This window comes from Aegilops tauschii, chromosome 1 (genome assembly GCF_002575655.3).
Source record: "Aegilops tauschii subsp. strangulata cultivar AL8/78 chromosome 1, Aet v6.0, whole genome shotgun sequence".
NCBI lineage: Eukaryota > Viridiplantae > Streptophyta > Magnoliopsida > Poales > Poaceae > Aegilops > Aegilops tauschii.
Window position 1 is genome coordinate 6,854,133 of NC_053035.3, and position 14,015 is coordinate 6,868,147.

Here is a 14,015-nt window from a genome sequence, read left to right on the forward strand (position 1 = left end):
CTTCATTAACCCATATACAAAGAAGAAAGACCGTCGTATGAAAACCTCTCAAAAGCGTTTTTCGCGCCGTGACTTTCTGCTCCTCGACGACGACCAATGTGCAGAAGATCATGACCGGTGAACACGTTGACAGTGAAAGCACGGGTGATAATGACAGTGAACAACATGTGCATCTTCAGATTGGGGTGCGAGAGACTCATCGCCGATGGCACGGACATAGGCTCCTGCTGAATAATGTGGTTGGCGGGGCAAATGTACCCGTACCACTGAAGAGCAAGATGACAGGAGGGCTGATTACGCGTTAGAAGATACATGTGTTTGGTTTCCTCCAATATTTGAGATAGACTCAAGATGGATAGACAAAGGAGATCTAAATTCATAGTATACTCACATTGACACCAAGACGACGGAGTATATATAGGGGTTTGCATCTCTTGTGTTTGAACAAGTCATTCAAGAAACGTTCATTTGATCATTGTGACCGGATTACAAAGTCATGTGATCATCTTGCTTGCATGTTTAGCTTAGTCTCCAACTTCTTGGTAGAATAACTTGGTTTACATGGTATACCAGTTCTCTCATATGTACCATCACGCCAAATCCAGTGCATCATGAAAGACGTGTGGATCTCTCACTGGTTCATTTTAGCAATCTTTCTGGCTCCTTTCAAAAACATCGTATCATCCACATGATGGTATTAAGCAAGGTATTTCGGTGTTGATTACTTCATTATGGGAGTACACTGCGTAAGGCCCAATAAATTTGCAGGAGTGAGAAAAAAAAAACTTTCTTGGATTTTGGCATTACTTGATTCTTCTCCATCTCTGTGATTCGTCTTGAAAAGGATGCCGAGATAGACCGGGCTAAATTTCCGCATGCAAAACTAGCCAGGATAGGTGGCGAACTTAGTGGGAGGGGGGAGGGGCCAGCTCAGAAGCTGAAGAAGGTTGATAAGCAGGTCTCGTTCTTGGTAACTGATAAAAAGATGAAATGAAAGGAAAGGTTCACACTCAAACAAACTGATCATACGCCACGTAAATGGAAAGGTAGGTGGAATTTTGTATCCCCTAAGGGCTTGACCCCTCTCGCGACCCCCGCGTCGCCTCCCCCGGTGGCGGCCGGGGAACCCTCGCCACGCCGCCGCGGCCCCCTTCCCACCTCGCCCCACCTCCTCGCCGCTGCCTGAGGCAGCCACCGGGCAAGCCCGGGGCGCCAAGGATGATGGCGGCGGGGTCTCGGCTGCCCTGCCCAAGCGTGGGGAGTCCCAGATCTGGAGCGGCGGCTCCTTTGGCGAGGCACGGTAGGCTCCGGCAAGCAGCCATGCGGGCGGTGGATCTGGCATCCTGGCCGCGCGGGCGGCAGGATCCTGGTGGTCGGTGTGCGCGATCTGGCGCCTCCCCTCCTCCCTGTTCGACATGCGGGCCAGCCTGGTCGGGCCGCACGTCCCTTGGTCGCCGGTTCTATACAGGAGGCGCTGCTAGTGGTGGGGATCTAGTTCGGGCGAAATCCCTGGCCGACCATGGCTGGCCGCGCCGACGGCGACGCCTAGGGCGCCGTTCCCCTCCTTGGAGGCGTCGATATGGATTGATCTCCTCACTTCCCCTTCCCCTAGGTCTCCAGGGCGAAAGCCCTAACTTTGTTGGGCGGCGGCGGCGCTCACGGCGTCGTTCCCTTCTTGAAGGCGCCGCTTTGGGAACCTTGGGGTTGGGTGGCGCTTGTGGGTGGTGGGCGACGGCGGTGGTGCGGACCTATCCTAGCATGGATCTACGTCTGTTGCTTGGAGATGGACTCGCGTAGGTGGAGGTCGTCGTTTGGCGTGCATGGCGGAGGACTGCCAAGCTTGACACCTCAATCTGCTCTAAAGACGGGCCAGTGAAAGATGGCGGCGTCGACACATGTGAGTGCGTCGGACCGGTTTGTGCCCCGGACCCGGTAGATGGCTCGGTCGGGGCCTCCGGCTTTAGATTTTAGGCTTAGGTGAGAGGTCTGGGTATGTAGCCCGGCTTGCACCCCTTCATCATATGGATAGGAGTAGCGGCAGATGTTGCCAAGATGGCGGATTCAGGCATATTGTTGTTCTACTTTGTAAGGTCCTCGAGAATAATCAATAAAATGGCCGCATGCATCTCCCAGATACAAAGGCCGGGGTTCATCCTCCTTCTCTAAAAAACGTAAATGGAACGGTCCAAATAGGTATCAAGGTCAAAAATTAATGCTTGCTAAATTTTTTGAGGAAGTATTTTAGGGAAGTTTAAAAATATGTTTATTGTCATCAAGAAATGCACAACATGTATTTCGAAAAATGTTACCGTGTAATCAAAAAGTGCTGAAACATGGATTTTTTTAAATATATATAATGTATTTGAAAAATGTCCAAAGTTTATTAAAAAATATTACACGTGTGAGCTAAAAATATTACTTTGTATACTGAGAAAAAGTAGACATGCGTCAAAAAACAAAACCATTTAAAACCGAAAAGAAAAAAAATACAAAGAAAATCAAGAAAGAAACAAAACAAAACCAAACATATAATGAAGAAATAAAAAAAAGTGAAAACATAAAGTATAACGAAGGAAAAAAGAAAACCGAAGAAAACTGATGAAAAATCAAAGAAAAGTTAAAGGAAAAGCCAAAGCAGAGCGAGCGAACATACAGCTATGCATGAGAACCGCGAGCGATTGCACTAATGGGCCGGCCCAACTCGGCGAATACAAGCTAAACACTCTCAAGGTTCAAAATAGACCGGGATTGATAAATTCAGAGTGCCAATTTTCGGGATTCAAAGTTCGCGGTTTGATTTAGCTTTTGTCTATAAGTTAAGGTTTATTGGACTTTTTCCTATCAGAAAGTGACACACAACACGTGGGATCTGGGACCACGTGTCAATGACATATAACGTTTTCTCTGTATATCCAAAATACAGACTCTGAAATACTACATTTGTAAACACTAGCAATAGCAAAAGAGCCCATGCGTCCATGAAAAAAATGAGCCTATGCGTTGCAACCGGAGAAAAAATATCACATGTTCCTAACACAACAACCATGACTGAAGACCCAACAGGTCTATGTGCATCCCATCTGTGTTGCCGTTTATCCTCCTTCCACCCTCTTCGACGATGGCCTCCATGCTCACACAATCACAATGTGTTTGAATGTAGTCAACTGTAAGGCGTCTCTCTCGATATAAGATGAGAAATGTGCTTTCTTTTTTCACCTGGAAGTTCTGCTGAGGCGTCCATGTGTGGTTATAGATGATTTTTTTCGTCTCCGAACAGATTTTGCTGAGGTGTTGATTTCTAATCCGGTTCTACAACTATACGAAACAAAGATGGATCGTGCGCTATGGATTAAGATTGCACCATAAATAATTGTTTAAAAGTATTTAACAGGTAAACAACATCATATTCAGATTCTACACATTTTTCTAATCAATTTTATATATAACATGTCAAAATTGGAGTTGGGGTTTAAATGATATGAATGTTTTGAAGAAAGCCTTCAAACTCACTTAAAGTAGAACCGCTGGTTGATTAACCAAAAGAACAGGGGCGTTCTGAAAAACGGTGAACAATTTTCTCTCTCGCTAAAATAGGAGCGCGTGTTGATTTCCAAAAACAACAGGGTTTTTGCAAATATCACGACGGGCGGGCAGAAGCACTAATCCTTTTATTAGTAGGTATAGAAATATACTTTGATAAAATGTAATAAGGGCATACACGTGGGATCTGGGACCACCCGTGAACACTTTTCTAAAATATATTAGCAATCATGACTGTGTGTTAGAAGGGAGAAAAAAAACTTCATGCTCCTGTCTAATAAGGACATATACAATTGTGGCATATGGATACATATGCCCCATGACAAAAAGTAATTTCAGGCACCTACGTTAATTTTCTCTCTCCAATGCAAGCTATCACTAGTGGGCCTTATTAAGAAATAGAAAATAAAGACTCTAGTACACATGCATCTCTGCTTTTCACTCCAACCTTTTCAGCTTTTGTCATCGGGCCACACTTTTTCTCTTCAAGCACCTGCCTCCTGGAGAGGATCCTGCTTCCCTATCCAAACCTACTTTAATTCATATCCGATCCTACATGGCATGCAAGGCATCACCTTGAGGCTATGCATTGTACATGCCCTAAGTCTCGCTCAAAACTATCAAAGGTCCACATCATTTATTTGAACATGACGCGACACTCGTATAGTTGCTTATCCTCTTTCTCGTCTTTGTCGACGGGGCAACATGATCATGCTTTCATCCTTTCTCTATTTGCATTTTTTCACTGGTTTTCTTTACATATTTGACGCATCATGCACCTATGTACAACATGTCTCAAGTCAGGTTCACTGGTGGCAATCTTTCGTCTTTCCTCTCGTTTTGTATTTGATAAAATGCATGTCTAGCCTTTGAGTAGCAACACAATCATGCTTTCGTCCTTTTTCTTATTGCATCCTATTTGTCTTGTTGTAGGCATGTCTTTAGTCATTGTTGTGCTTTTGTATATGCAACATATGCTAATCCTATTTTATCAGCTCACTGTTTATTTTCCAAGGCGACTGGTGGCATTTGTTTGAGAATGTATATAAACTGATAGTAATCGATTTAACTAAGCAAGGTAGGGACTATTGGCGAAAAAGACGCATCATATACATGCCTACGCTAGCTAAGCAGATTTTTGAATCCATTGAAAGCTAAGACAATGTAGGACCACTAATTTAAAAAAAACTAAAACAACTTACGGGAGGAGGCTCGATCCTGTGCGAGACAATGTAGGATTCTTAGAAAAACAGGAATAACCCGGGGGGTCGATCGCAACGTACAAGTGAAGGAACGCAGGCCCGACTGAGCCGATACGAACCTCTTTTAATAGCTTATACGAAACTTGGCTCTACAAATTAGTACCACCTCATGTATCTCACGTAACTTTGTATCAGATGCGGGACGAAACCAAGAATATCACCTTGCTTTAATAATAGATATAGATATCGGATTAACGGATTCTCCTGTAATTTATGCCACTATGATTCTGAAAAACAATCCTGAAGGACCGGTATATTCCTTCGTTAACCCATACAAAGAAGAAAGAACGGCATATGAAAACTTCTCTAAAGCGTTTTGTGCGCCGTGTCTTTGCGCTCCTCGTCGATGGCCAAGGTGCGGAAGATCATGACCGGTGATCATGTTGACAATGATAGCACGGGTGATAATTCTAGTGAACAACATGTGTAGCTTCAGATTGCGGCGGCAATGAGTCATCGCCGATGGCGTGGACATAGGCTCCCACTGCATAAAGTGAGTGACGGGGCAAATGTACGTGTACCGCTGAAGAGCAAGATGGCATGAGAGCCGATTACGCGGGAGAAGATACATGTATTTGTTTACCTCCAATATTTCAGATGGACTCAAGATGGATAGACACGGGAACAAAGCCGAATTCATATCACACTCACATTGACAGCCAAGAAGATGGAGTATATTGTTGGAAAACGTTGCATGCAATTTCAAAAAAATTCATACGATCACGCAAGATCTATCTAGGAGATGCATAGCAAGAGAGGGGAAGAGTGTGTCCATGTACCCTCATAGACCAAAGCGGAAGCGTTAGCTTAACGCGGTTGATGTAGTCGAACGTCTTCGCGATCCAACCGATCAAGCACCGAACGTACGACACCTCCGAGTTCTGCACACGTTCAGTTCGATGATGTCCCTCGAACTCTTGATCCAGCAAAGTGTCGAGGGAGAGTTTCGTCAGCACGACGGCGTGGTGACGGTGATGGTGATGTGATCCGCGCAGGGCTTCGCCTAAGCACTACGACAATATGACCGGAGGAGTAAACTGTGGAGGGGGGCACCGCACACGGCTAAGAGAACAATTGATGTGCTTTGAGGTGCCCCCTGCCCCCGTATATAAAGGAGGAGAGGGAGGAGGCCGGCCCTAGGGCGCGCCATGGGGGGGGGCGACTAGGACTCCTAGTCCAAGTCGCCCTCCCTTCCTTCTTTCGGAGGGGGGAAAGGGGGAAGGAGAGGGAGAGGGGGAAGGAAAGGGGGGCTGCGCCCCCTCCCCTTGTCCAATTCGGACTGCCCATGGGGGGGGCGCCACCCCTTGTGGGCTGCCCTCTCTCTCCCCTATGGCCCATGTAGGCCCATTACTTTCCCCGTGGGGTTCTGGTAACCTCCCGGTACTTCGAAAAATACCTGAAACACTTCGGAACACTATCGTCCAATATATCAATCTTTACCTGAAACAGTGTATATGATATGCTGCTTTGTTCCCTATATTTGCACTGGTGGCGAACTTTGATGCCCAGTGGATGTAATATGTGTAATAGCCGTGATAGCCTAGCGTTAGTTGCTTACTTATTTATTTCCTTGTTGTCTTGTTTATTTGTTTGCTTGTAGTCATTGCAGTTCTTTTTCCGTGGTTAGCTAGTGGCTGCAATAACCTATTTTTTAAAACTAGGCCACAATAACCATGGGCTAATATTTACTTTAGTGACACTGGGCCTCCTACTGGCCGTAGAAACAGTGGGCCTTCTACGGGCCGTAGAAACAATGGGCCTTCTACGGGCCGTAGAAACAATGGGCCTTATACGGGCCGTATGATCGATTGGCCAAACATGGGCCAAACAGACCGCATTATGGCCGTAAACGGGCTAGAGTTGGAATCGTCCGTTCATGGGCTGACCATAACGGGCCATCGTTAATAGGCCGTATTTGATGATGCTATGAAAACGGCCCAGGGTATTAACGGACCACAAACGGGCCGACTGTAACCACGGGCTGAATTTGGCCCACAAGCAGAAAATGACAGTAACGGGCCGTAAGTAAACGAATCCTGAAAATGAGCCCAAGAATAAATGGGCTCTAAGAAGGCCGAAAGATAACATGGGCTGGAAACGGCCCAACGAAATAACGGGCCGTTAATGGGTATAAAGTGATACACTGTTTATTACGGGCCAGTTTCACCACGGGCCGTTAATGGGTGTAAAGTGATACACTGTTCATTACGGGCCAGTTTCACCACGGGCCGTTAATAGGCCAAGAGTTACATAGGGCCTCATATGGGCCGAAAGACGTCATGGCCATACACGCGCCAGAAGTGAAAACGGGCTGGAATCATATTGGATGACCCAGATGACGCTACTGGGCCTAATTCGGATAGGGCGTAACGGCCTTGGGTTAGCGGGCTGTAAATGGGCTATATGCGAACAGGCCGTTAACAGGCTTTCCATGGCCGGCCCACCACCTTTTGACCAAGTCAAACGGGCCGGCCTTTTCACAGGAATAGGCCTCTGTTGGGCCGTGCCACGTGTCGACGTATCATAGGCGCCTTCCGTCCAATGAGTGGATGACATCTGTCCCAAAGATGAGTCGACGCGTGTTTTCTCCAGCCAATGATGATTTTACACGTGGAAAATCCCCATTGGTCGGGGCTGTTAACGGGTTATCGGATCCAAAACCCGACCCGATAGCTTAACGGCGTTCCGTTACGGTGGATGCCACGTGTTGGTCACCCTTGACGAAAGCACTTCTGTGACGCGCGATTTATCGTCATGGAAGTGGACACTTCCGTGATGATAATTTTGGCAATATCATGGAACACTTCTACGACGACACATGTATGACTATCTTGATTCTGTTATAAATTTGTCATGGATGTACATGCATGACAGAAAACACGACCTACTGTGACAAACACGTATCATCACGGAAGTGTATTTTTTGTAGTGTAAGAAGAGGTACAATATCCTTCATAGGCTCCTCAAACCAATCCCTAGTGGCTGAAAATTTTGCTAACCTAGCTATTTCATGGGCCACTCTATTTGCTTCCCTATTACAGTGTTCAAATTTGACTATAGGAAAATCACAAGCCAAAAAGTAACAATTATCAAAAACTGCAGCTGCCGCTCCCGCCGAGTGTCCTCCATTCTTCATTATGTCGATCACTTCCATGTTATCTGAGTTTACAACAAGGCGATTGCAGCCCGCCTTCTGTGCTAGGAATAAACCAAATTTAAGAGCCAGAACTTCTGTTGTTAATACATCATCACACCAGTCAATTCTCTAGTTTCCTCCAACAATGAGCCTTCCCTTATCATCTCTCAGGACCGCCCCAGCTGCACCTTGAAGAAGATCATGATCGAAAGCGGCATCAACATTCAGCTTCACAAATCCCCTAGGAGGGATACTCCATCCCCCTGTTTTGTGCGTTGCCTTAGGGGAGTATGCATTGACATAGTTTGTCGTTATAGCACGAGCCCCCATCGAAGTTTGATTTGCATCCTGTAACTTTCCTTCATCGACCAGTTTACGTCTATCCCACCATAGATACCAAGTTGTAATAGCTATTAACTCACGTGCGTTCTGGATGCCCTTAATGTTTAATTCTTGATCTTTCATCAGGAGTAAGAATTCTAGTACCGCCTCTCCCGCATGATCAACAACATAGGCTTTATGGATCACCTCTTGTAGACCTAATTTTTCCCAAACTTCTTTCGCCTTCTGACACCGAAACAAGACGTGTTTTTGTATCCTCCGGTCCATTCGGGCATGAAGGGCAAGTGGGTGAAACTTTTATATGTCTGTTGGCAAATGTAACTCGGCATGGGAGGGTACCATGCAGTGTACGCCATATAAAAATTTTAGTTTTTGCCGGGCAGGATAGTTTCCAAATCTTACCCCATATAAGGTTGACATTGCTTCTACCCATTCCGTTTGCGTGTTCTAACTTTTTCCATGATACATTGGTTTTACCCATGTTGTTGGTGCCATTCTTCCAAATAAGCCGATCGAACAATGAACTTACCATTTTTTTATATGGCTGCAAGCAATAAAATCAGACATATTACGCATGGGAAGTGGAATTGCTAATACCCTTTGAGCATCAATTGGCCAGAATGTTTGTCTCACCAAATCTTCATCCCAAAAATTTGTGACTGGGTCAATAAGATCACAGACCTTTAATAGTAGTTTTCCCCTTATACGATTAATAATTTTCCTATTTGCATAGTTAGGAATCATGCATCTCTCCAAATATCATTATTATGTCCGTTTCCAACTCGCCAAATATAACCGCTTTTCAGACAGTTCACTCCCGCCATGATACTTTGCCAAGTAAAAGAGGAGCTTTTTTTTAGATTTGCACTCATTAAATTGCCGTCCGGAAAATATTTAGCCCTCAAGATAGTAAACCTCTAAAAAAACGACGTGTGTGTTTTCCTTTTAAAAAACGCTTCAGGCTTAGGCGAGCAACGGGAGCCATTGGATCCTGACGTGAGCTTCGATCTTGACCCTCCGTTTACTGAAGAGTGGAACACCGGTAACTGACCGACGAAGGAGACACCCGGAGGAACAGAGCAGCCTGGCACTTCCACCCGTCGCCGCCCGCGCGTCTCCGGTGAACTTGTTACCTTGGCCGGGGCGAGATGGCCGGCCAAGACCACGACACGCGAACGGGCGGCGGCGATGTCCCTGGCCGGCCTCACGCCCGCGGCGGGCGGGCGGTTCAGAGAGACCGAGCAGAAGACGTGGATGCCTATGCCGATGAGGAACTGACGGCGGGGAGAAGGCGGCGTGCTTTCTCGCCAGCTCGTGCTCCGTGGCAGTGGCCCGGTAAGATTCTTTCTGCTAGTACTAGTATTTGAGTATTTCCCTTCCTCCTTCCGTGTGTGTGTTCACACCTCCAAGGTGTATGACGAAATGCCCCTCCATATGGTCTTCACTCTTCGGTGAAAAGACCTAGTCTTGTAGATGGTTCACATTCAGCGTTTCGAAGCCTATACTGATCTGTTTATGTTGTTTTCAGTGGTGTGGTCATCTTGAGGGTGGGTGCCATTTGTCCAAAACAACTCAACACTTGAAATCAAAGGGAGTAGTTATTAGTTTATAAGGATAAGGGCAAACTAGAATCTGCCTAGTATCTTTGATGCATCAACGACTTGAACGAGTCTGGTCTCATGCCCCTAATATTAAATTATTAATTGTAATAATCAGGCCGGCAAAAAAAAAAGAATCTTAATCGTTACGTGTTTGAACAGGTTTGCATTGCTGTGAGTTGGAATCTGTATGTAGTCCTAATGTGATGTATAGACGCTGATGGTTGATGTTGCCACCTGATATTGTATTTGTATATCGGAGGATGGTCAACCAGAATCCTGCTAGCTTCAATTACAACTAAAACTTGGCATATGTGTATATAAATAGCAAAATCAGAAGAGGTAACTGGCTGGCTAGGTAAAATCTTAGCACCATGGCGACACCCCCGCAACCCCGGCTGTTCCCATCGCTAACTCTGAGGTTCCTGCTGCTCGCTGCAGCAGCAGCAACTCTGTCTCTGTGGCAGGGTGGTGCCAGCGCTGAAGAGCAGCGCCGGCCCGTCACGCTTGAGGGTTGCCAGGCCATGTGCGGCAACATCAGCGTCCCCTTCCCGTTCGGCATGAATCAGGGCTGCTTCGTCGAGGGCTTCCAGGTCGCCTGCGACGACTCGTTCGACCCCCCTCGTCTCTTCCTTTTCTACAACCGGACAGGACCACGAACCTCATTCAGCGAGATGGGCGAGGCGGCGTACTCAACGCCGACACCGGTCACGTCGGACCCGACGCTGGAGAAGAGGTGGGAAGTGCCCGTGGAGCTCATGGACATATCGATTGCCAAGAGCGAGGCACGGGCTTACGGACTGGTGAGATCCGACTGCAGCACGAGTGCGCGCGACCACTTGCTCAAGCTTCAGTTTACGTGGTTATATCAGCCATTCTACCTGTCAGAGAAGCGCAATTTTCTCGTCGGTGTTGGCAGGGACGTCAGAGCTAGGATGAGCGACTACTTGCTGGGCTCCGCAAGCCCTGATACGACATGCTATTCAAGCATTGGGTAAACCTGCACTGCACTGCACTATACATGCTTATTTTTTTGTTTGTCTAAATAGATAGATATCCTCTGTGCATCTCCTTACTAAAAGAGGTAAAAAGTTACTACTGAATTGGGAGGGCTAGCAACATTCTGAATTAGTATTACTGAGTGAGATTTTTGTGCCAGACCTACCTGCGAGGACGCCTTTCCAAAAGGAAGCATCCTCAACAGATTTGGTGTGACGTTTGAGCCAGATAATAACACGTCTTGGGAAAGTTCACCCTGCCTCTACGGCATGGTGGTGGAGAGCTCATGGTACAACTTCTCTGATGAGGACATGCGCGGCTACGAGGTGCTATCCAACAAGTACTCGAGGGGCGTCCCCATGGTGCTCGATTTCGCCTTTAGGGACGGTTCATGTCCGGGTGCGGACAGCTCTGTCCGTCCAGGCTACAGGTGCGTCAACGGCAACAGCTCCTGTGTCAATTCAACCAGTGCCGAAGGCTATTTCTGCAAGTGCTTGGAACATTACGATGGCAACCCTTACATTCCTAATGGATGCCAAGGTATGTACTCAATGGATTTACATAAATTTGTTGAACACCTCGTAGTTAATAGGCAGGCCATAACGTTGAAAGAATAGCGCCTAAAAAACTGAAATAAATCCAAGAAATATGTGAGGACCCGTGCCAAGTCTGGAATTTGAACCCAGGTGGGCTAGTTCCACCATAGTGAACCTAACCATCTAAGCTATGCCTAGTTCGCTTTGGTAGTATTTTCTGTTACAATTAGCTGCTCGATCAAGCCTTCACATGTTTTAATCCTTTTCTTTCAGACATCAACGAGTGCGAGCTCCGAGAACAAAATCCTGATCTCCGTGATTTGTATCCTTGCGACGGGATCTGTAAGAACAGGCTGGGAGGCTATGACTGTCGATGCAAACCCGGAATGAAAGGGGACGCCATAAAAGGAACCTGCACGGAGAAACTCCCCCTAGCAGCAAAAGTGACTGTGGGTAAGCACTGATCTTTTTTACTTATAAGAAAAAAAGAGTTTCATTATCTCCCGGCCTCTGAATCTAGAGGATGCACACGACCATGATGATTTACTAAATGCGGAATACAAGAGCTGGCCAGCATCGGCATAACCAACCATGACCACGAGAGTAAACATCTAGTACAACACTGCTCAAGAGTGATGTTTGTCTAGTCTAGTGCACCAGATGACTTGCCTATGCCTGTATATTCTGGTATTAGGAAGTTGCATTTCAAGTTTTCATTTCTCTTCATTTTTGGGAGATACATTGCGTTTAAGTTATCATGGAGTATGCAGGTACTTTTAAGTTTTAACGAAAAGAGTATACGAGCCATGCTATTCTTTCTTTTACTACCCCTCAAGAATTCCCAAAATTTGTCATTTTGGATAGGTGTAGTCAAACTTTCGAAATTTTGATTGTTGCCGGTAATGATTATTCAGTTCTATACCATCCAGGTTCTGGGGTGCCGGTAATAATTATTCAGTTTCTACTTTTTGTAGCTGTACCTTCAGTTTCATCACATAATTAAGTCCTTAAATACTCCCTCTGTCCCATAATATAAGATGTTATTACAACGAATATGTGAGCATGTTGGATGTAATAACATCTTATATTATGGGACGGAGGGAATACCATTTTGAAAATTAGTTGGCTTACTAGTTGTATAATTAGTTACTTAGTTGATTATGGAGAAATAGCATGTCAAGTTAATTGAACATTCTATCATTTAAGTGTAATGCTATTTTGGTGATTGTATATATGAAGATCTTGACATGAGTAAACTTGAAGCTTGACTATTTTGCACTTTGTCAGGTATTGCTGCCATGATTGTTGTCTTGGTCCTCATGGTTATGGTCCATCAGCTACTAAAATTTAGAAGGTTCTATGAACAAAATGGTGGTCCGGTACTAAAAGGTGTAAAGAATATAAGGATCTATACAAGGAAACAAATTAAGCAAATGACAAATAACTACAGGCGTGTAATTGGAGAGGGCCACTTTGGTAAGGTTTATCTTGGGACTCTCAAAGACAAAAAACAAGTTGCTATAAAGAAGTCCATCAAGGTTGACAACCACATGAAGAAGGAGTTCACCGATGAGGTTATAATCCAATCTGCAATGAGGCACAAGAACATTGTTATGCTCATAGGCTGCTGCTTAGAGCTGGATGTTCCCACGTTGGTGTACGAGTTCGTAGCGAGAGGGAGTCTGTACGATGTCCTCTTCAAGTGCAGAGATAAGATTCTAGTGGGTACACGGTTGTGGATTGCCGCTGGGTCAGCCGAAGGCTTAACATACATGCATTCAGCAGGGGAGAGTACAATCCGTCATGGTGATGTTAAATCTGCCAATATCCTTCTCGACGAAAAGTTCACCCCAAAGGTTTCAGACTTTGGGACATCAAAGCTACTCGCGAGAGGAAAAGACGAGATGACAGAACTTGTCATTGGGGACATGAGCTACATAGATCCGGTATATATGGAACAAGGGATCGTCACACAGAAGAGCGATGTCTACGGCTTCGGAGTTGTCCTCATAGAACTTATCACAAGGAGGCCTGCAACATATGATGCTGAGCGGAGCTATGTTGCAAACTTTGTTGAAGCTTTTGTAGAAAAAAGAGGAAGAAGCTTTATTGACAATGATATTACAAGCGAGGCGGATATCAATCTATTGGAAATGGTTGGCGGAGTCGCGGTAGATTGTCTAAAGCCCAATCCAGAAGAACGACAAGACATGAAACAAGTAGAGCACCGCCTCCTCGAGATTGTTGCACAATCTGAAGATTATAGTCAAAAGAGGAACTTCCAGGGAGATCTTAGTCCGGCACCAGATGATGTTGCTTTTCTTAAAGCCTTGGGAGAATGAAGTATCTATCCTCTACCAATATTTTTACATTTTCCATTCAATTATCTAATGGTTTGATTGCATTGAGACGTCAAGACATTAGAGTATGTGCCAATTTTATTCATGTGACATTTTCCTTTGTGACAGGAAATGTAGGATCTAATTGCCGTGGATTTATAATTATGATGTATAAACAGACACGGCGTCATGGTTGTGTGCATCACAATACTCCTATATGCCTACATTTGATATCACTTAGTGTTATCACCTCAGTAACTTCA

At 45.5% G+C, this 14,015-nt stretch overlaps 1 protein-coding gene across 2 annotated transcripts; it reads left to right on the plus strand.

Annotated features, from left to right (window-relative positions):
• The first annotated feature begins 8,950 nt into the window (after positions 1 to 8,950).
• LOC109745992 (wall-associated receptor kinase 3-like) lies at positions 8,951 to 14,015 on the plus strand. Of its 2 annotated transcripts, XM_073504345.1 has the most exons (5): positions 8,951 to 10,159; positions 10,207 to 10,872; positions 11,038 to 11,417; positions 11,687 to 11,866; positions 12,701 to 14,015. In XM_073504345.1, exons 2-5 carry the CDS (start codon positions 10,253 to 10,255, stop codon positions 13,753 to 13,755), a joined length of 2,235 nt encoding a protein of 744 aa, XP_073360446.1. In that variant the 5' UTR covers positions 8,951 to 10,159; positions 10,207 to 10,252; the 3' UTR covers positions 13,756 to 14,015. The 2 variants fall into 2 exon arrangements, with proteins under 2 accessions (XP_073360446.1, XP_045088874.1); XM_045232939.2 differs by having other exon boundaries at positions 9,643 to 10,872.